The following is a 21,016-nucleotide window of genomic DNA, read 5'->3' as shown; positions in this document are numbered from 1 at the left end:
TGCTACATTTACCACAGTTATTGATGTGTTTTGTAAGAAGGGTGATATGAAATGGGTTTCAAGTTGCTAAAGGAGATGCAGAGTGATGGACACATCCCTGATGTTGCAACCTATAATGTGCTTATGAACGGGCTATGCATGCAAGGCCAAATTAAAAATGGTAATATGCTCTTAGATGCAATGCTTAATCTTAAAGTGGCTCTAGACGATATTACATACAACATTTTACTAGAAGGGCATAGCAAGCGTGGAAAACTAGAGGACTTTGATGAACTACTTGATGAGAAAGGGCTAGTTCTTGATTATGTTGCTTGCAAGATTGTGATTATGGGTTGGAGTAGGTGAAAGGAACCCACACTTGTACATATATAGATTAGGAATTAAATCAAACTCTAATTATAGATTAGGAACTCCATATTTGTTATGGAGTTCAACAAATACTTTTTTATTTACTGTTATTTTAAATTTATGAACTTTTGATTTTTAACAACATGTGATCTATCATTGATTTCTCATATAAGGAATTGTATAAAAATTGATCCACAATTGTTCAATAAAGGGTAATAAAAAGACTGGTTAAGCAATAACATTAGTAAAATGTAATATCACAAATGTAACCAACAAATGATGTTGCTGGTTACTCACAAATGATTATGTTTTTATACAACCAGCAAACAATGAAAAATGAGTCCTTAATATAATACTTAATAACAAGTATTTGTTTAAAAACTAGCAACCAACAACATCAACTGCAACCAGCAACCTCAAGTCTTCTTCATGCTTATGTGAATTTCTATGCTCCAAATCTTTGAAATGATGTGGCTCAACCTATAAAAATGCATAAACAATATGAATCCAAACTTTTAACATCCAAAATTATAGAAAAACACTAAATATTCACTGTAAAGAGCAACAAACATGTTTTAATAATTCAAGAAAACTTGGCAACGTAGTAAGATCTCCAATATCAACATGAGATTCAATCTGTGTATAGTATAAGATAATTACTTACTTTAAGAAATAAATTTGTTGTGAATAAAGATAAAAAATTTGTTGGGCAATGAAAATATACTTAACCTAGTGTTAAGTGTTGGTGTGAGATCCAAGGAATTTTGTGAAACCTGTAGCACAAAAAAAAAAAAAAAAATATTAACACTGTAAGAAGTTTTTTAGAAATGTGTAGCATAATCTTAAGATTTAACAAAGCAACAATAAGTTAACTAAAGGTACATGTTGAGCTTGGACAACCTTTTTCCTTTTCTTTCCCTTTTTAAGAGTACTTTTTGGCCTCATAGAGCTACCATGAATTCTTTCCTTATGCTTGATTCTTGCTATTCTACCAACTCCATCAACAACACTATTCTCATTGAGGTTAGACATGGTGGTTGAAGTAGAAGACTGCATATGTTGGGTGAATGTGCTTGCATTGATAGTTTCCAAGATCTTATTAAAACCATGAATAACAATATTAATTATATGCTTCTTTGATTTCTGACCCCCTTATTGCTATTTGAGTTTGCAACCTATACAACTCTTTATAACGCCTTGCCATACTTGTCTTAGGATCCTCATTAGTTGCATTTCACTCATAAAGAGCTTGTGCAATTGTTTCTGTCTTTGAATTTTTTGTCCATCTTTTTAGAATGTATTGTTTGGGAATCTTTATAATATTTTTGGAAGACAAAACTTTAAGAATGTGCACAAAATACTAGCAAACTCAAATTTTTTGCAACTACACATAACTGCCCCATTAATAGAGTGATATTTAACAATGTGACAGGAACGTTTACCAAGAAGGCTTAGTTTGTACTCTATCATCGTCCCAATCTCAACAGAAGTGACCATGGTACAATCATAAGCCTTGCCTAATTCAATTTCAAATGCTTTGAACATTTGCGGGGTATATACATTTGCAACATGTTTTGAAATTGCAATATTAAGTGGTAACGAAATACAACTTTGAGTTGCTCTGAAATCAGCTTTCAACTCCACATAACATCGATGCTCAATCAACCTTTGGAAATGATGAAATTTTTTTGATAAATCACGTTTGTAGCTAACATAACCCTTTATAGAGCTGTTTATGCTTTCATTACGTGAAGTTGTCATCATATCTGCACAAAACGTGTCTCTACCACAGACTGAGGCCCACTTTTCCTTGAAACTAAACATTCACTTCAACCAATCGTTACTTTGAAGGTCATACTTCTCAAGTATCTCATGCCCAGCTTGCAAAAATTCTCTCTTCTTCATAATCATTTATACACTAACTAAAATCTTTAGAAAATTCTCGAAAGTGCTCAAAAACAACACTGAGATGCTTTGCGGCATTTTGACATAAGTGCTAAATACATAGATGGTGAGATGTCTGTGGCCATTGGAAAGCTAATGCTTTTGCCATTGTTGCATCTTGATCAATAAGAATTGTCGTTGCCATTTTTCCTGCCATTCCTTGAACAAAAGTGTTAAATAACCATATAAATGTTTTAACTGTCTCATCATACAATCGTGCAACCCCAAAAAGAATAGTTTGTTTATGATGGTTAACCCTTACAAACATAGCAAAAGGTTGATTTTCTTGATTTTTTCGATAACTTGTGTCAAAGCAAACAACATCACCGAAATGAGAGTATGCTACTCTCATTTGTGCATCTCTCCAAAAGATATTAGTGATTAATCCTTCATTGTCTAATTGTATAGCATAAAAGAATGATCTTCTACTTGCATGCATTGAAGATACTCAAGAACGCCACCCGTCTCATCTAACTTAACTTTAGTAGTCTGTTTAGTCCGCAAATAATTTCGATAATCATCATGAGTGAATCTGAGACTTTCACGACCATCTGCTCTCCTAGTCATTAATTCACAACCTTCTTTCGGAGCAATTCCCAAGTTGTCCACTAAATCAATTTCATTTTCTTGGGTTGTAGTCAATCTTCTTTGAGACTTATGTAAGTGACTCTTGCTAAGGGTAGATGTCATATGCATATGTGTAACAATAAAATCAACAATGCTATATTTACTAGTTTGATGACAATTCACCTTCATTCTTGCAAGGCAACCAAACCTTGTTTCAGCACGATGGTGTTTAATGATACTACGTCAATTATCTACTTCATGACGACCTTCACAAGAGCAACAAAATGTTCTATTTATCATCTTCCCATCACTACCTTTGTGTCCTTTACTTCTCCGAATACTAAAACCTAATTTGTAAGCATAGGCATTATAAAAGTTATAAGCTTCTTCTTTTGTTTCAAACTCCATATCAATTTTTGGTATTGCTTTAGAAGGAATTTTGGAATGAATGGAAGTAATTATTCATTACTGTCAAATTTAGCTTGATTGTCTTTGTTCTCATCTACCTCTGTTCTCTTGGTGTCAAAAAGTATACCATTCTCTCCATTGTCAAAATCCAACATCCTATGAGATTGATGTTCTATAAAATTATTGGCCTCCATAGCCTTCAAAAACCAATAAAAAGTAAAAGGATTATTGATTTGCTCCTATTTCAGTTCTATATCATAAATTAGTTGAACCATGACATAGAATCCATAAATACAAGCATAAACCCAAAGACAAATTTTTAAAAGAGAACAATTTTTGCAGCCATTTAAAATGGAAAAACAAGATTATTTGAGAAATTTCATACCTTGTTCATACCTCAAACACCTAGTGTGCATTACTTCCCCATCTCTTATCTCCTCCCTAAAGCGCCTCAGCAATGCCCATAACTCCTTCAAAATGAGTTTCGATCTTTGGAACAATCATTTGGATGCCATTGAGATGTCGCCGTTGTGGGCTCTGATAGAGAATCCCGACCAGATCTAGGTTAAAGAAGGTGGTGGTAGTGTTAATCGACTTTTTTCTAGTGCTACTGTGGCAGCGACCGTCCTTCAGGAAGAAGGCAAAGGCGGTGTTGTGATCAACGCTGGTGATTGTGAAACTGGACCCTGAGGTGGAAGAAGACGACGATAAGAATAAGGTCTGCAAAGCAGATTTTGGAGGATGGCGTTAATTGTTGCCATTAACTTGAAGATACAACAAATTTGATTATGTTTAATTATTTGGTGACGTGGCCATTTCTGATTGAAGGGACAGCTAATAGGACAACATTTTGAGACAACAAATCCTGGCTCTACATGAAGGCGGCGAACTTTGAGGCAGTGATCCTAAGGGAGGGTAAACCACGCGCACGCGTGTGTGTGTGCAAGGTTTGCAAATTGGGTGGTTAGTGTTGTGAGGCGCAAAAAGCAAAATAAAGCAGCAACAGCAGTACAAGAACAATGCTCAACTGAGAGTTAAAGAAAAAGATTAGTTACAAGTTTTAATCAATATTCTTGTAACTTTTCTCTAATCTAGATTACAATCACGGAGAGGTATATGTTGAAATGTCAAAAGTTCCAACTATAATATTATATAGGGCAGTGGAATTGAATTGGAAGAAGTGGAAGGTGACCAGCCACAAAATAAACAATGAAAACATATTGAAGGAAGAAAGCAAAAATCAAAAAGCAGTAGCCAAAATTGGAGAAATACGGCACCGCCCTACCAAACGCGTAAAGGAGGCCTATAAATTGGCCTTTCGAGCTCATTTGTTGAGCATTCCAAAATATCTCATTTGTAAAGAGAGAAAGATAGAAAGTTAAGAAGAAAAGAGAATTTTCTTCAATTTTCAAGAGAAATTATTATTATTATCTCTTTGTGATTTAGAGAGAAAATTGTAATTCCTGTTATTTTTTATAGTGAATTCTTCTATCCTTACCCGTGGTTTTTATCTTGATTTGTTTGGGGATTTTTCACGTAAAATCTGTGTGTCCAATTTTCTTCATTATTATTTTTCTCAAATTATTAGGTACGACCTTGTTCTAATATGATGTTATTTTCACAACAATATAAGGATTTGTTGGGGAAGTAATTTTTGCATTCTTCATTATTGATGATCTCGAGTTTAGATGTTAAATTTGGATTTGACTATACTTGATTATTTTGACAATAGATTTGTTTCGGAGTTTGACCCATGATTTTTTCCTCTACACTTGAAGGTTTTTCACGTAAAATCTGGTACCATGTTTGATTATTATTATTGTTTCATATTTGCATGTGGTTAATATTTAATTTGCACTATTAATTTTTGCTTATGGCCCAACAAATGGTATCGATCTAATTTGGACATAAATTAGTTGTGTGAATTAAGATAGATAAACAGACAAGTACCACTGCCCGTAAGGTTATAGTTAGTAGGGATGTTATCTTTGTAGAAGATAAACTACAGAGGAAATAAGGTGATGATAACACACTGAAAGAAAATCTAGAGACTATAGTGGTATAGGTAGAAAAGGAATCTGAAGAAAATGATTCTTCTAAAGCGGCATTAGAGCATGAGGAACAAGAATCATTTGTGTTCGAGGCACCAAAAATTTGTCGGTCAGGTTGCTTGACAAAAAGGCCAAGTTGGCACTCAGATTATATTATGAAGAGCAATGTTGCATACTATCTTCTAACAAAGAATGAAGAGCCATCAACTCGTCAAGAAGCAATGAATAGTTCAGATGCATCTTAGTGGATGACAACAATGTGGGAAGAAATTGAGGCTCCTCATAAGAACAAGACTTGGTCGTTACCACAAGGATGAAATCTTATTAGTAACAAATGGGTGTATAAGATACAACGTAATAGCGATGATCAAGTGGAACGGTATCGTGCAAGACTGGTAGTAAAAGGATATGCTTAAAAAGAAGGGATTGATTTCAATGAGATATTTTCTCTCGTTGTTCGAATTACTACAATTCGAGTAGTCCTGGCAATGTATGCTCCATTTGACCTACATCTAAAGCAGCTAGATGTGAGGACGACTTTTCTTCATGGAGATCTTGAAGAAAAAATATATATGCTCTAACTAGAGGGTTTGGAAGAAAAAGAAAAGGAGAATTTGGTTTGTAGGTTGAACAAATCTCTATATGGTCTCAAATAGGAGTCGGGATGTTGGTATAAGAGATTTGATTCATCATGAGCCTTGGATACAACAGACTTAATGCAAGCCCTTGTGCATATTTCAAGAGGTTTGGTGGAAGTGATTACACTATTTTGTTGTTGTATGTAGACGACATATTAGTAGCAAACCTTAACAAACATAGTATTAAAGAATTGAAGGTATAGTTGGCTAGGGAATTTGAAAAGAAGGACTTGGGACCAGCAAACAAGATTCTAGGGATGCAAATTCACCGAGACATAAATAATAGGAAGATTTGGCTTTCTTAGAAAAATTATTTGAATGTCTTGTGGTGCTTCAACAAGCAAGACTGTAAGCCAATTTCTATCCCACTTCCTGTTAATTTCAAGTTATCCTCCAATATGAGTCCTAGAAGTGAAGCAGAGAGGATGGAGATGTCTCGAGTACCGTATGCATCAGTAGTGAGAAGTTTAATGCTCACAATGATTTGTACAAAACCTGACATTGCACATGCAATGGGAGTGGTTAGTAGCTATATGGCGAATTCTGGTTTTTTCCTCTACATTGGAAGGTTTTTCACATAAAATCTTGTACCATGTTCATTTATTATTAGTGTTTGATATTTGCACGTGGTTAATATTTAATTTGCACTATTAATTTTTGTTTATGGCCCAACAAGTGGTATTGATTTGATTTGGACATAAATTAGTTGTGTGAATTAAGATAGATAAACAAATAAGTACTATGATCAAATTGAATGCCTCTAATTATTCAATTTGAAAGATGAAGATAGAATATTTTTTTTATTGCAGAGATTTATTTGGCCCTATCAAACTTGGTTCTACTAAGTCTGTTGAAAAATTAGATGATGATTAAGAAAAGATGCATTGGAAAGTAGTGGAGACTATGAGGCAATGGGTTGAGACTAGTGTTTTTCACCACATAAGTATAGAAGTAAATGCTTATCAACTATGAAAAAAAATTAGAAAAGCTTTATGAGAGAAAAACAACTCAAAACATAACTTTTGCAATTAAAAAGTTTGTGAATTTGAAGTACAGGGATAAATAATCTATTTGGAAACATTTAAGTGAGCTTCAAGATTTTGTGAATTAATTAGCCATTATGGAAGTAATGATGGATGATCAGATGAAAGCATTGTTTCTTTTAAACTCATTGCCAGTTAGTTGGGAAACTCTTGTGATATCTATTAGTAATTTGGTTCCGAATGGAATATTGATTGTATCTATGATTAAAGACAATTTGCTTAACGAGAAGATTAGACAAAAGGCTATGGGTACAGATGAGTGAGTCACATGCTCTTATCACAAAGAACATGGGTAGAAGCAGACAAAATGAAAGGTTACTTGCTATCACTATCAAAAAGAACGTGATATAAAAAAAAATTGCAAGGCTTGGAAGAAGGAACAAAAAGATGAGAAAAATAAAAAGAAGTCAGAAGAAGATATTGTTGCTGGTGTGACAGATGTGGAGGAAGAATTGGTGATTGCTTCTTGTGAAGAAGAATAATGCAATAATGTGTTAGATCCTTATGTTGAGTGGGTTCTTAACTCAGTAGTATCCAACCACTTTACTCCTAGAAAAGATCTTTTTGTTAAGTACACAGTAGGAAATTTTGGTGTGGTAAATATGGCTAATGTGGTACAACTCCTATTATATGAATTGGTAATATTTTCTTGCGGACTAATGTTGGTTGCATATTGACTTTGGATAATGTGCGCCATGTACCAAATTTATGCCTTAATTTACTTTTTTGTCAACATCTTGAGAACAAAGGTTATTACAATGTTTTTGGTGATGGGGAAATGAAAGCTCACTAAGGGTTCTATAGTGATTGTTAGGGGTATTCTTTCTCGTCCATTGTACAAAACTCAAATGATCATGAAGTTATTTGAAAATTACTTGAATACAATTGAAGATGGTGCTTCGCCAAACATGTGGCATCAATGATTGGCTCATATTAATGAGAAAGGGTTGTGGATTTTGGTAAAGAAGTCTCTCATTCCTTTTGCCAAAGGTATCACTTTAAACCCTTGTGATCGTTGTTTATTTGACAAACAACATAGAGTTTCTTTTACTAGCACTTCTAAAAAAAAGATAATATAACTGATTTAGTTTATTTTGATGTATGTGGTCCCATTGAGGTGGAAATTTTTAGTGCTTATGAGTTTTTTATTACTTTTATTGATGATGCTTCATAAAAGATGTGGGTGTAAGTTTTGAAAACAAAAGACCAAGTACTTCAGCACTTTAAGAAGTTTCATGCTATGGTGGAAAGAAAGACAGACAAGTTTTTAAAGTGTCTTCAAATTGATAACCGAGGTGAATACATATCAAATGAGTTTGAGAAGTGCTGTTCAGAACATGGCATCAAACATGAGAAAATAATTCTTGGTACCCACAACATAATAATGTGGCTGAAAGAACCAAAAAAACTCTCTTGGAGAAAGTCAAATGCATGTGCAACTTGACTATTTTGTCTAAGTCATTTTGTAGTGAAGCAATCTACAGCTACTGCAATACGAAATATGCAATACTATACATAATAATTATATATTTATTTACTTAAATTTGGGATATTACAAAATTTATGCCTTAATTTACTTTTTTGCCAACATCTTGAGAACAAAGGTTATTACAATGTTTTTGGTGATGGGAAATGAAAGCTCACTAAGGGTTCTATAGTGGTTGTTAGGGGTATTCTGTCTCGTACATTGTACAAAACTCAGATGATCATGAAGTTACTTGAAAATTACTTCAATACAGTTGAAGATGTTGCTTCACCAAACATGTGGCATCAACAATCGGCTCATATTAATGAGAAATGGTTGCGAATTTTGGAAAAAAAAGTCTTTTGTTCCTTTTGCCGAAGGTATGCCTTTAAACCCTTGTGATCATTGTTTATTTGACAAGCAACATAGAGTTTCTTTTAGTAACACTTCTAAAAGAAAAGATAATATACTTGACTTAGTTTATTTTGATGTATGTAGTCCCGTTGAGGTGGAAATTGTTAGTGCTTACAAGTGTTTTGTTACTTTTATTAATGATGTTTCACAAAAGATGTGGGTGTATGTTTTGAAAACAAAAGACCAAGTATTTCAGCACTTTAAGAAGTTTCATGCTATGGTGGAAAGAAAGACAGACAAGTTTTTAAAGTGTCTTCAAACTGATAACAGAAGTGAATACATGTCAAAGGAGTTTGAAAAGTACTATTTAGAACATGGCATCAAACATGAGAAAATAATTCTTGTTACCCCACAGCATAATGGTGTGGTTGAAACAACCAACAATACTCTCCTAGAGAAAGTCAAATGCATGTGCAATTTGGCTAATTTGCCTAAGTCATTTTGCAATGAAGCAATCTACACCTACTGCTACCTTATGAATTGATTTCCATTAGCTCATTTAGACTTTGATATTCTTGAAAAAGTAGGGACTGAGAAAGATGTTTCTTATTCTCATTTGAAAGTCATTGAAAAAGAAGATTATAAAATTTGCAAAATTTGGTTACAAGTTATGGGATCCAGTGAAAAAGAAGATTATCAGATCAAGAGAGTGTTCCATGAACATGAAACATTGTCAAATTTGAAGATATCAGAGAAAACTAAGACTAATGATGGTGTTCTTAATCTCACACCAATTCTTTCTCCAATAGAAAATGCTACAAATGGGGGAGAGTTGCATAACGAACATGGGATTGAAATTGAGACAATATAGAATGATGGTGATAATGTAGATATAGAGGGTGTTGAATAAGGGAAGTAACCCCCTCCATCTCAAGTTGAAGAGTTGCAGCTTAAAAGATCTATTAGAGAGCGTCAACCATTTAAGAGATATCCCGATTTAGAGTATGTTATGCTCACAAATGAGGGAGAGCCAAAAAACTTCCAAGAAGTTCAAACTCATAAGGAAAAAGTTAAATGGATGTAAGAATTACTGTTAAAATCCCGATTCAATATGTACGATTGTTTGATTTTACGCGTCGAAGACCCCCAAACCAGTCAAATAGCATGCAAAATTGGAATTGGGGTAAAATTGCATAAAACTTGTATTTTAATTATAATTTAAATTTTGAACATCATGTTTTGATGCAAACTAACAATTGATTTGTGATAATTTTAAAATCGTATAAAATTGCAAAAATTATGCAAACTAACAATTGATTTATGATAACTTTAACCATGTTTTGATTATGGATGGATAAATGAAAATAAATGATGGACTTAATATTTAAAAATTGTGCATTATTTAGTATTTTTTAAATTGATAGATGAATTAAATTTTGAAATATGTACATGTATTTCATTTATAATATAGAATAATCAGGTTATTAAATAATATTAATTTATTTTTTTATAAAATTATGTTACTATAAATATATATTTACAAAAATTAAAGGATTTTTTTAATTATCTCTAAAATCTTACGATTTTACAATTTAATTTTATGATCCGATTTTATATACTATTTTTCGATGCTACTTAAAATCCAAATTGAGAGTTGAAAAACAAAGGTGAGGTAGGAGTTTGAATTAATATTGGAGTCTAGTTTAGATTATGAACATGGAGAGTTGTAAAGATTTGGTCGAGAAATAATTTTTGTATTCTCCATTTTTTGTGATCTCGAGATCATATATAATAATTGAAATTTGATTATGTTTGATTTTTTTTATTGTAAAATTATTTTGGAGTTTAGCCCGTGGTTTTTTCCTTTACACTGGAGGATTTTTTTACGTAAAATCTTGTATTTGTATTCATGTCTATTTATTATTCGTGTTTGATATTTGCACGTAATTGATATTTAATTAAATAATTATTTTTGTTTGTGGCCCAACAGTAGTTTAGCCATTCATCCAAGCAAAGTGATATTCTCTTTCATTTAATTACAAGAAATCACACTTACATCTCTTAATATGCCCTTTCATTAGTGTTTCATTATCGGACTAACAGAAAATTAAATATTATTAATTGAATTACAAGTGACGACTTGTAAAACGCAACGACTAAAATAACTATTTTTATTAGATACACACACACACACATGTTTATGCATGTTGCCAAGTGACGACTTGTAGGGTACTGTTGTCTTCCTCTTCTATGACGTTTAATATTGAATTTTTAATTAGAATCGTGAAAGAGCCACTTTCTTAGCCGTTTTGGTTTAGAACTTTGAATCACGCTAGTGTGATTCTTGCCTTCTTGGCTTGATTTAACTAATTAATTACTCCATTTCGTCCTTTAATCGTGTTTGACTTGCGCTGGTCCAACATTCCATTCAAATATTGCACGTTTAATTTGGAGGTTGTAAGTCGACCACAAATCAATTGATTAATTTTCAATTGCTAATTACCAACCCATCATCATGTTGAGAGAGATACTATAGCTTGTCGAAAACATGTCATGAGGCATTAGGAAACGAGCTTCTTCGGTGATGCTTGGCTTATTGGGGAGGAAAGAAGAAATGGCGAGAAGGAAAAAAGCCAAAAAAAACTGGAAGCACGCTTAAAGGTTCCTCTTAATAACTTTTCGATCACAACTCGACCCTAACTATAGCCAATTTACAGTTGCTCCCTCTTTGTCTCATGGTGACTATTCAATTAGAAGCACGCTTAAAGGTTCCACTTAAAGAAAAATCTTCATTATCACTCAAAACAAACCAGTTACCACTAAGGCAAACTTTTGGAATACCCTAAACAAGGGTTTGATCCTCAATTAATTCTGATTTGATCTCTTCGTCTGATCCTAGGTTAATGTCCTCGGTATAGCTCTTTCTTCTATCATTTCCCAAAACTTCCACAAAACTCAAATCTACACCTTGTCTCTTTTTGTTCTTGAATAACATATGAAACCAAACACATATGACTCGTTCCTATGAGTCGTTTTCTAAAGGTAATCCTTTTTTATTTCCTTTATCATCAATTCTAAATCCTTTATCTCAATATCCCACCAACAATTTTAGATTTCTAAAATCCTCAAATTTTATTCCTATGAGCAATTGTTGAACCATAAATAACTTGCTTACTCTTAACCACCAAATATCCCCATATTTGGCGAAAAAGGGTTTTGTCTATTGATCTCCAATTTTTAATTGTCAAATCTCATGGATCCTCAGTTATGGTTATCGAACCAACCTTACATTCGAACCATATCGTTGAATGCTAACTCTCAATCCAACGTTCTCTCACCTAGCAAGGTCTAGTACTTTCCAATTTAATAATCTTAAAGACTTCAATCGACAAACCCCCAAATTTCTAAGTAGGGATTTTATCTTTACGATCCATCAATTTCTTTTCCTCTAAGTCTCCATTTAGGACTTCCACTAATTGATTGAACTGAATCAGTTCCTCTTAAGTCCCCACTTCGAATATCTATCTTAACCTTAAGATCTTCAATCCATTCCTCTTTCCCACGCCTTTTGACAAGTTCTCCTAATAATCTCAGTCGTTTCACTTATCTTTGTTAAGGCATGACATTACCATTACTTAACACGTCCCAATCGGGAGGTACTAAGACGATTCACTAGAATTCTTCCAAAAGAGATTTTATACTATGCTTCAAGTTGTACCAAAATCACCAAAGTACTCATTTTTCTAACGTTTTGTTGATCATCCATTTATGTCATTTCGACGACTCTCACAACTAGCCTCTTCATTTCCAGAAGATGTAAATAGAACTTGTTCGTCTTCTCTCTTGTCACTGAAAGTATGTTTAAGTTAAACACCTCAAATCTCACCTTCCTAGAGTTCCCATACTCATTTCATCTATGTCCGAATGACTCTTAGAGTCCATAACCCTATTCTAAGTTCTTGTTCAACAGCTCAAACCATGCTAAGTTCAACAACCTAGCTTAACCATCCTAGGGCTCTGATACCAATTGTAACACCCCATCTCGCCAGGCGTGTCACTATAAGGGTATTTTCGGGAATCATTTTTTTTCCAAATTCATCACGCGTGGTGATTTCAAGAACAATCTTTACATGCAAACAACAAATCCCGAGAATCCCAGTCTTGCCCGTTTAACTAACAAGATCAATAATCTTAACAACTAAACGAGATACATTATAACGCAGCGGATACATTGACATCAATGCCGTGGCCTACCACGAGTTCCATATAAGGTGTTTCTACACCGAAACGTACTACAAACTACCAAATGATAACATCATTAACTTACAACTGTTCATACATAAATCGAATTACATACTAAAGCCTCCAGAAAGATATAATGAATATCCAACTAAACACCATTGCCCTCAATCGGCCTCGTCTTCGCCCTTGCAGCAGTCCCTGGCTGGAACGTTAGAATGTTCCAAGGGCATAACCCATGTTAGATGATAAAAACATCTAAGTGATGACATGAAACAGCTTACATATTGCATGAAAGACATGTAAGCATGGCATATACAGACAACGACAACATGCAACGTGTCTAACTTGATAAATCTCCCTCGCATACTCAACCTCTCGTGGAAAATCCATTCCATACACCGTTGGGGTTGACCTTACCGCAACATACTTAATCCCTCGAGTGTCCTACCGTGTCACTCGTTCACTAGGATTAACCTTGTCCCATTCTCAAGAAGACCACATCCCGTCCCATACAGACCCAATAACGACACAAACAATTGACACCCTGACGATATAAAAATCACACGCCATGCACCGACTCCTTTGTAAGAAAAATAGTTGATGCAATAAACCCCATATTCAATATGCAAAAGATGTCACAAGCACATAGGAGAAATGCCTTCGCAAAATAACCCAAATTCTATAAGGTATAACCACTCACTAGAATTGGTCCAATCATGAATATCCTAAGTTCGGGAGGGTAAAATCGCTTACCAAACCCATTACACACACTCCAACACACATTCAAGACAAGGTAAAGCTAGAATCAAACCACTCACCTCAATTCGAAAAAGTTCGATCTTTGCCTTGAAAAACGTGTCATGTCTCAAAAAATTTGCAATCCTTCTTTCCAACACACCAATCGTCTCCTATTCACCATTAGGACCTTAGAAATCAATATTTCTATTTTTTCTCAATTTTCTCTATTTTTCTTCATTTTTAAACCTTTATTACCTTCGAAAATTCATAAAAAATACCTAACCTCAAGTTTCACCAAATATTTTTCCATGATAATTCCTAAAATAATTTTACTAAAATTACAAAATTAATTCCATAGAAAAAGCCTACCTCACGCGATACCTAGGGGCTCGGCAAGTGAAGCCCACGCGCGGCTGATGCAGTCGTCTTCTCCGGCCTTCTTCTCTGGCTCCAGCAATCTCCGATGCTTCAAACGACTATAACGCCTTGTAGATCTCTTCAAGGCGACCTCGATAGCACTCTTCAATGGCCGAAATAGCCGTCGAAAAAGGCTTTAAAAGCCACTTACAGGCCGCGGTTCGGCGAGGTTCGATTTTCCAGCCAAGGCGTTGAAACCTAGTATTTTCTATGCCAAATGATCCCAAATTCTTCAGAAAAGCTTCCCACAACCCAAAGAACAAAACCACCTTATCCGTGAGCCTTGATTCAAGCCAAAACGCCCTTAATTTCTCTCGATTTCTTTGAAAAACCCTCGGCCTTGGTCCCCTTTTTATACCCGTTTTCTCGGCCGGAAATCACCAAATCTTGGATGATCTTATCCCTTAAGCACCAGATCTAGCCTTTAACACACTCGAATAGCCTTAAATCATGAGAAAGAACCTTTGAAAATCTCAACCAGATTTTTCGGTCACTTCCACCATAAAATTCGATCAAATCACCATCGTTCTCGGCAAATGGCCACCACCCTTTGATCCATCATGACCTGGAGGCTATTCTAGAGCCTCCAGGCGAACATCCCAACGGCCAGAGGCGGCTGGCCGGCGGCCATGTGCTGCCGATCGATTTCACACTTTGAAGTTTCCATTTTTGCACTTTGGCCCCCAATTTTCTTCAAATAACACTTCTTCCCCTTTCACAATGCTCCTGATAAATCCAAATATACCATTAAGTCCCTCAAGTTTAGTACTTCCCATTTCTACCTCGAAATTTTTGAAAAACCATCGTTTAGACCTCCCTCGGGCAATTTTAGAAAATTGCACTTAGGCCCAATTGCTCGTTTTGACCTTAAATCAGTTCGTTTCAACCCGAATTCACTTAAAGGTTGTTCTACGCTTAAAATGTTAGTCCTTAGCATGCTCCGTTAACCTTCTGAACATTTCCTACGTTTAGCCCGTGGTTTGTTCCTTTATAATAATTGAAATTTGATTATGTTCGATTTTTTTTATTGTAAAATTATTTTGGAGTTTAGCCCGTGGTTTTTTCCTTTACACTGGAGGATTTTTTTACGTAAAATCTTGTATTTGTATTCATGTCTATTTATTATTCGTGTTTGATATTTGCACGTAATTGATATTTAATTAAATAATTAATTTTTGTTTGTGGCCCAACAGTAGTTTAGCCATTCATCCAAGCAAAGTGATATTCTCTTTCATTTAATTACAAGAAATCACACTTACATCTCTTAATATGCCCTTTCATTAGTGTTTCATTATCGGACTAACAGAAAATTAAATATTATTAATTGAATTACAAGTGACGACTTGTAAAACGCAACGACTAAAATAACTATTTTTATTAGATACACACACACACACACATGTTTATGCATGTTGCCAAGTGACGACTTGTAGGGTACTGTTGTCTTCCTCTTCTATGACGTTTAATATTGAATTTTTAATTAGAATCGTGAAAGAGCCACTTTCTTAGCCGTTTTGGTTTAGAACTTTGAATCACGCTAGTGTGATTCTTGCCTTCTTGGCTTGATTTAACTAATTAATAACTCTATTTCGTCCTTAAATCGTGTTTAACTTGCGCTGGTCCAACATTCCATTCAAATATTGCACGTTTAATTAATTTGGAGGTTGTAAGTCGACCACAAATCAATTGATTAATTTTCAATTGCTAATTACCAACCCATCATCATGTTGATCATCTCTACTTTACAAGTCTAACTAACTTGCTCTTGCTTTGTAGCTGCATTCACAAAATAATTTAAATCATTTTTTTTCTTTTCTTTTCAAGCATCCTTATCTTAACTTTCTTACGGCTTTCTTTACCGTCTCTACATTAATATAAAACTCTTCATTGACTGAGGCTTTAACAATTGCTACCAAAACTTAAAATTAGTTAATCTTAGGATTATCGCTCTTGGGTGGTCTCCACTGCTCATGCTTTCAATTTTAACAGATGAGGTAAATTGCAAGAAGATGATTTATCTCATTGCGTAGGATAAGGAATCGAACTCATGATCTATTGGTGTAAATCCCAACTTATCATGACTCAACCACTTAACCTGTGCCCTGGGAGGAAATTAGTTAATCTTTTACATTAAGTTTGAAGAGTGACGTTGTCAATTTATAGTTTAATCAGGGGTGTATAAATGGTCAGTTTGGTTACTGAATCGATGGAAATTTATTAATTAATTAAATCGAACCAGAGCAAAACTAAATTGAAATAACTGATTAACCCAAAAAAAATGAATTAATCGATAATTAAAAAAATTAAATTCAAACTGTATAAACTGAACTGAACCAATTAAACTGAAGAAAATTGAAGAAACCAATAGAAAACACATAAAATCGAAAAAAATGATGTCATATTATAAACATCAAAACAACATCATTTTAAACTTTGGTCGGTTCTGTTATTTCAGTTATTCCAACAAAAAATCGAACCAAAAATTGAAAACTGAATTTTTGAGAAAAATTAATTGAACTGAACGGATACAAGAAAAAAATCAAACTGAACCGACAAGTTTGGTCAGTTCAGTTCAGTTAGTTCAGGTAAATCAAACTTTTACTTTTTCTTAAGTTTGACATGCACTAGATCATTAATCTAATTTTTAAGAAATTTTTGGGTGAAAGTAAGATTTTTTTTTTTTTTTAAATCTAGGTATAAAGAAAAAACCCAAAGGAGGTCGGGCCTTCACGAATTTTGCAAAAACGTTTAGGACTTAGAAAGAAGGGCCTAAAAGGAATTAAGGAAAGTTGGGAAGGGGTGGTAGAAGTGCAATTCTTGGAAACTTACAATATGGATGCGATCGAAGATTGTCACCACACTGCAAGCTCTAGGCTTCCTTTTCAATGAAGCGACAACCTGCAACAGTTGTAGGGAGGGGGATCACGGCCTATGCGAGCCTAGTCGACAAAGGAAGAACCTTCAATGCGACCAACTTTTACCTGTAAATAAGGTAAGGGTTTAGCTTGGAATAAGCACAAAATCAAAGTCATTCTGAAGAGATTTGAGAGTTGAGGGGAAAGGGTTTTTGTTTTTGAGAGTGTGAGGAAGGGAATGGAAGAATTTGGAGTAATTTTTGATGACATTTGAGGGAGATACAAGCTTGCCGGATACATGTCACGGGGCACTAGAAAACGATCTTGTTCGATGATGTTTGGCTTGTCGGGAAGGAGGAAAGAAGAAAGGACGAAAAGGAAAAAAGAAAATGCTAGAAAGCCCGACGGGTTTATCGAAAGGGGGCAAAAAGTCAATTTTGCCCCCATGCCTTGCTTTCTCCTTTCCCCTCCTATGAATTCCCCCCTGTTCTGATGCGTCTCCCCTACCATGGCCACCGCCTCGCCTCGTTGTCGTCGCCTCTCTACCATGGCCTCCTCACCTCATCTCGCTCTCGCCGATAATCGCTGCATCGACTGTTAAAAATATTTTTTATACGTAGGCTGATAGTCGCTGCATCGACAGTCACTGCATCCATTTTTACTTCTTTTATTTTTTATTAAAAATATTTCTCATTTTCGTTTCATATAACATGCCATCACTGAACAAGGCTACCAACCCATTGACTTGTAGTTTGAAGTGCCTGGAAAGAAACTTCAAACTTATCAACTTATATCGTACCAAAAATTAGGCAGACAACTTAGAGCCTAGCACGTCACACGCACACGCAAGGACACACGCACGCACATATACGTATGCTGCTAGATCTTTTAGTGCTTCCTTCTCGACGAATCACAGCAACAGCCTATAAATAGGAAAATCTTGAACAAACAAAAGCAGCAAATTAAACCCAGAACGGAAAATGGAGGAAATTAAGAATGATGGAAGAAGAGGCCATGCACATGTGGTGCTGATTCCATACCCAGGCCAAGGCCACATCAACCCTCTCCTCCAATTCGCAAAGCACTTGGCTTTCAGAGGCGTCAAAGCCACTTTGGCCACCACCCATTACACCGCCCGCTCCATCTGCGCTCCAAACGTCGGCGTCGAGCCCATCTCCGATGGATTCGACGAGTCCGGCTTTGCCCAAGCAGGAAGCGAGGATGTCTACCTGAATTCCTTCAAGTCCAATGGTTCCAGAACTCTGTCTCAGCTCATCACCAAGTACAAAAGCTCCGGCTTCCCAGTCGACTGCGTGGTTTATGATTCGTTTCTTCCTTGGGCTCTCGACGTGGCCAGGGAGCACGGCATCTATGGAGCCTCCTTCTTCACCAACTCGGCGGCAGTCTCCTCGATTTTCTGCCTGTTGCACAGCGGCCAGCTTAGCCTGCCGCTGAAGCTAGATGATGATGAGTCGTCGCTACAACTACCCGGCCTTCCTCCTTTGAAATCCCGCGACATTCCGTCTTTCCTGCAGGCACCGGGAAGCTACCCTGCTTACTTGGCGATGAAACTAAGCCAGTTCTCTAACTTGGAGCAGGCTGACTGGGTGTTTGGCAACACCTTTGAAGCATTGGAATGGGAGGTAATAATCTTTTCACCATTAGCTAGCCTTAATAATTAGGCCAATCCTCGTTCTATAACATTAACTTTTCAATATTGCTTATTAATGAATTAATTCTGTCCGTGTAATTTTATGGTATCTAATTAAGGTGGCGAGAACAGTGTCGGAGCTATGGCCGGTGAAGATGATCGGTCCAATGGTGCCATCAGCGTACTTGGATGGAAGAATTGAGGATGACAGAGGGTACGGGGCCAGCCTCTGGAAGCCGCTTGGCGACGAGTGCATGGAATGGCTGGAAGAAAAGCCATGCCAATCTGTGGCGTACGTCTCATTTGGGAGCATGGTTTCATTGTCGGCCGAGCAGATGGAGGAGATGGCATGGGGGCTGAAGGACAGCGACGTGAACTTCATCTGGGTGGTGAGGGGGAGTGAGCTTGACAAGCTGCCTAATGGTTTCATAGAATCCACAAGGGAAAAGGGGCTCATCGTGACATGGTGCAACCAGCTAGAGATGCTGGCGCACCGGGCCATCGGCTGCTTTGTGACGCATTGCGGCTGGAACTCGACTCTGGAAGGGCTGAGCCTCGGGGTGCCCATGGTTGGGGTGCCGAAATGGGCGGATCAGCTGACGGATGCCAAGTTCATAGAGGGAGTTTGGAGGGTTGGGGTTAGAGCGAAGGAGGACGAAAAGGGGATTGTGAGAAGGGAAGAGCTCATTGCCTGCTTGAAGCAAGTGATCCTGAAATCTGGGGGGAGCAGCGATGAGATGGTCATGAGGAGAAATGCCAGAGAATGGAGGGGATTGGCAAAGGAAGCCATGAGTGAAGGAGGGAGCTCAGACAAGAGCATTGCCCAATTTGTGGAGCACTTGAAAAGCCGTGGCAGGAATGGGTACAGCAATGGCAACTGATGATAAGCTCCAGACAGTTTGATGGATTCCAAAAGCATCATCTGTTGATGATACCTTACATTTTTCATGTCTTTTTTTATTCTTCTTCTTTCAGTTTAAGGGGTAAAAATTAAGGTCGAGTGAGTTGCTTAATTATGGTCATCTATTGTGATTCTAAGATGAACTCTTGTAACGCTTTCTTTATTCCCATACGTGTGCCAATAATAAAGTAATATACAAACTTTTCTAAGTCCAACAAATCAAGCAGCGGGTGAGAATAGAACTCAAAAACTTGGCCAGGCATAGTTTGTGTGTGTGTGTCGTGGAAGCATTTGGGCCATCTACTACACAGGAGTTGAACAACGAAAAACAGAGGTCCATATATATGGATTTGAGAATCATTTATTATATAATCTGAGCTGTCGGCGAAGAGAAGAGCTTGCATTAGTGAACTAATTAAATGATTATAATTGGCCTTCACATCATCCGTCAAATCTTCAATTTTCTATCTTATCTTTGGGAGCAAAAACGTGAAATTACTCACCCCGAGGCCCCGTAACTTAGTCTCGATATTTTCGCAGAGAAGTTAAATCACGAAATTCAGAGCTAAAATTTGAATACGAAACCTACAATTGATTATATAGCAATTTATAGTCTAACCCTTCTTTAGGAGCAACTTGTACTCACTCTCAATCGTTGGGCTACACCCGCGAAACTTGGTTTACGTTAGAATTGGACGACCAGCCCATTAATCATTAAAATAGCATAATAAAATAAAAGAGGAAGAAAGGCGGCCAACTTTGAGGCAGTGATCCTAAAGGAAGGAACCACGTCGGGAAGGAGGAAAGAAGAAAGGCACCCCCCAGGGCAGAGCCGAGTTGGCAAAGGCTGAGGTGGGGATAAATCCTGCCATGCTGATGGCTACTAGCGTGGGTTCGAACCTTAGGGGCAACAAAGCTGCCTTCTAGGGTTGAGCCTTGGCAAGCGCCAATGCGTGCAACACTTCAAACCCTGGCTGATTCGGGCATATCTCTCAATTTATCTCCACAGTGCTGTCTCAGGGGCGAGGTGGCTGCGGAAGCTCGTGATGGTGCGAAAACCAAAAAAAGAAGAAAGACGAGAAGAAAAAAAGGTAGAAAAATTTGTCCGACACGTGATGTGTGTGTATATATATATATAAATTAATTAGAATTTGTATTAATTAATTTAGAAAAATTTTGGGTGACTAGGTGCATAGTTTGAGATTGGTACACGCAAATTCAGAAAGCAAATTTTAGTCACCGAACAGCAAATCAAGAGGGTGGTTCCTTTAAAACTCAATTTATTTGATGTACATCATTAATTATTATATTTAGTGTTGATTGTGTTGCATAAAAAATGTATGTTATTTGAGTCAAGCATGTGACTTTGACTTAAATGCTGTTATGTCATTATT

The 21,016-nt window shown here is 36.3% G+C and overlaps 1 protein-coding gene across 1 annotated transcript; it reads left to right on the top strand.

Annotated features, from left to right (window-relative positions):
- The first annotated feature begins 18,019 nt into the window (after positions 1–18,019).
- Positions 18,020–19,851, top strand: LOC127796584 (UDP-glycosyltransferase 74B1-like). Its single transcript, XM_052328779.1, has 2 exons — positions 18,020–18,713; positions 18,841–19,851. Exons 1-2 carry the CDS (start codon positions 18,051–18,053, stop codon positions 19,600–19,602), a joined length of 1,425 nt encoding a protein of 474 aa, XP_052184739.1. The 5' UTR covers positions 18,020–18,050; the 3' UTR covers positions 19,603–19,851.
- Positions 19,852–21,016: the final 1,165 nt, after the last annotated feature.

Source organism: Diospyros lotus, chromosome 3, assembly GCF_014633365.1.
Source record: "Diospyros lotus cultivar Yz01 chromosome 3, ASM1463336v1, whole genome shotgun sequence".
Classification (NCBI taxonomy): Eukaryota; Viridiplantae; Streptophyta; class Magnoliopsida; order Ericales; family Ebenaceae; genus Diospyros; species Diospyros lotus.
The sequence above is the reverse complement of the archived record's forward strand: the minus strand, read 5'-3'. Positions and strand labels throughout refer to the sequence as shown.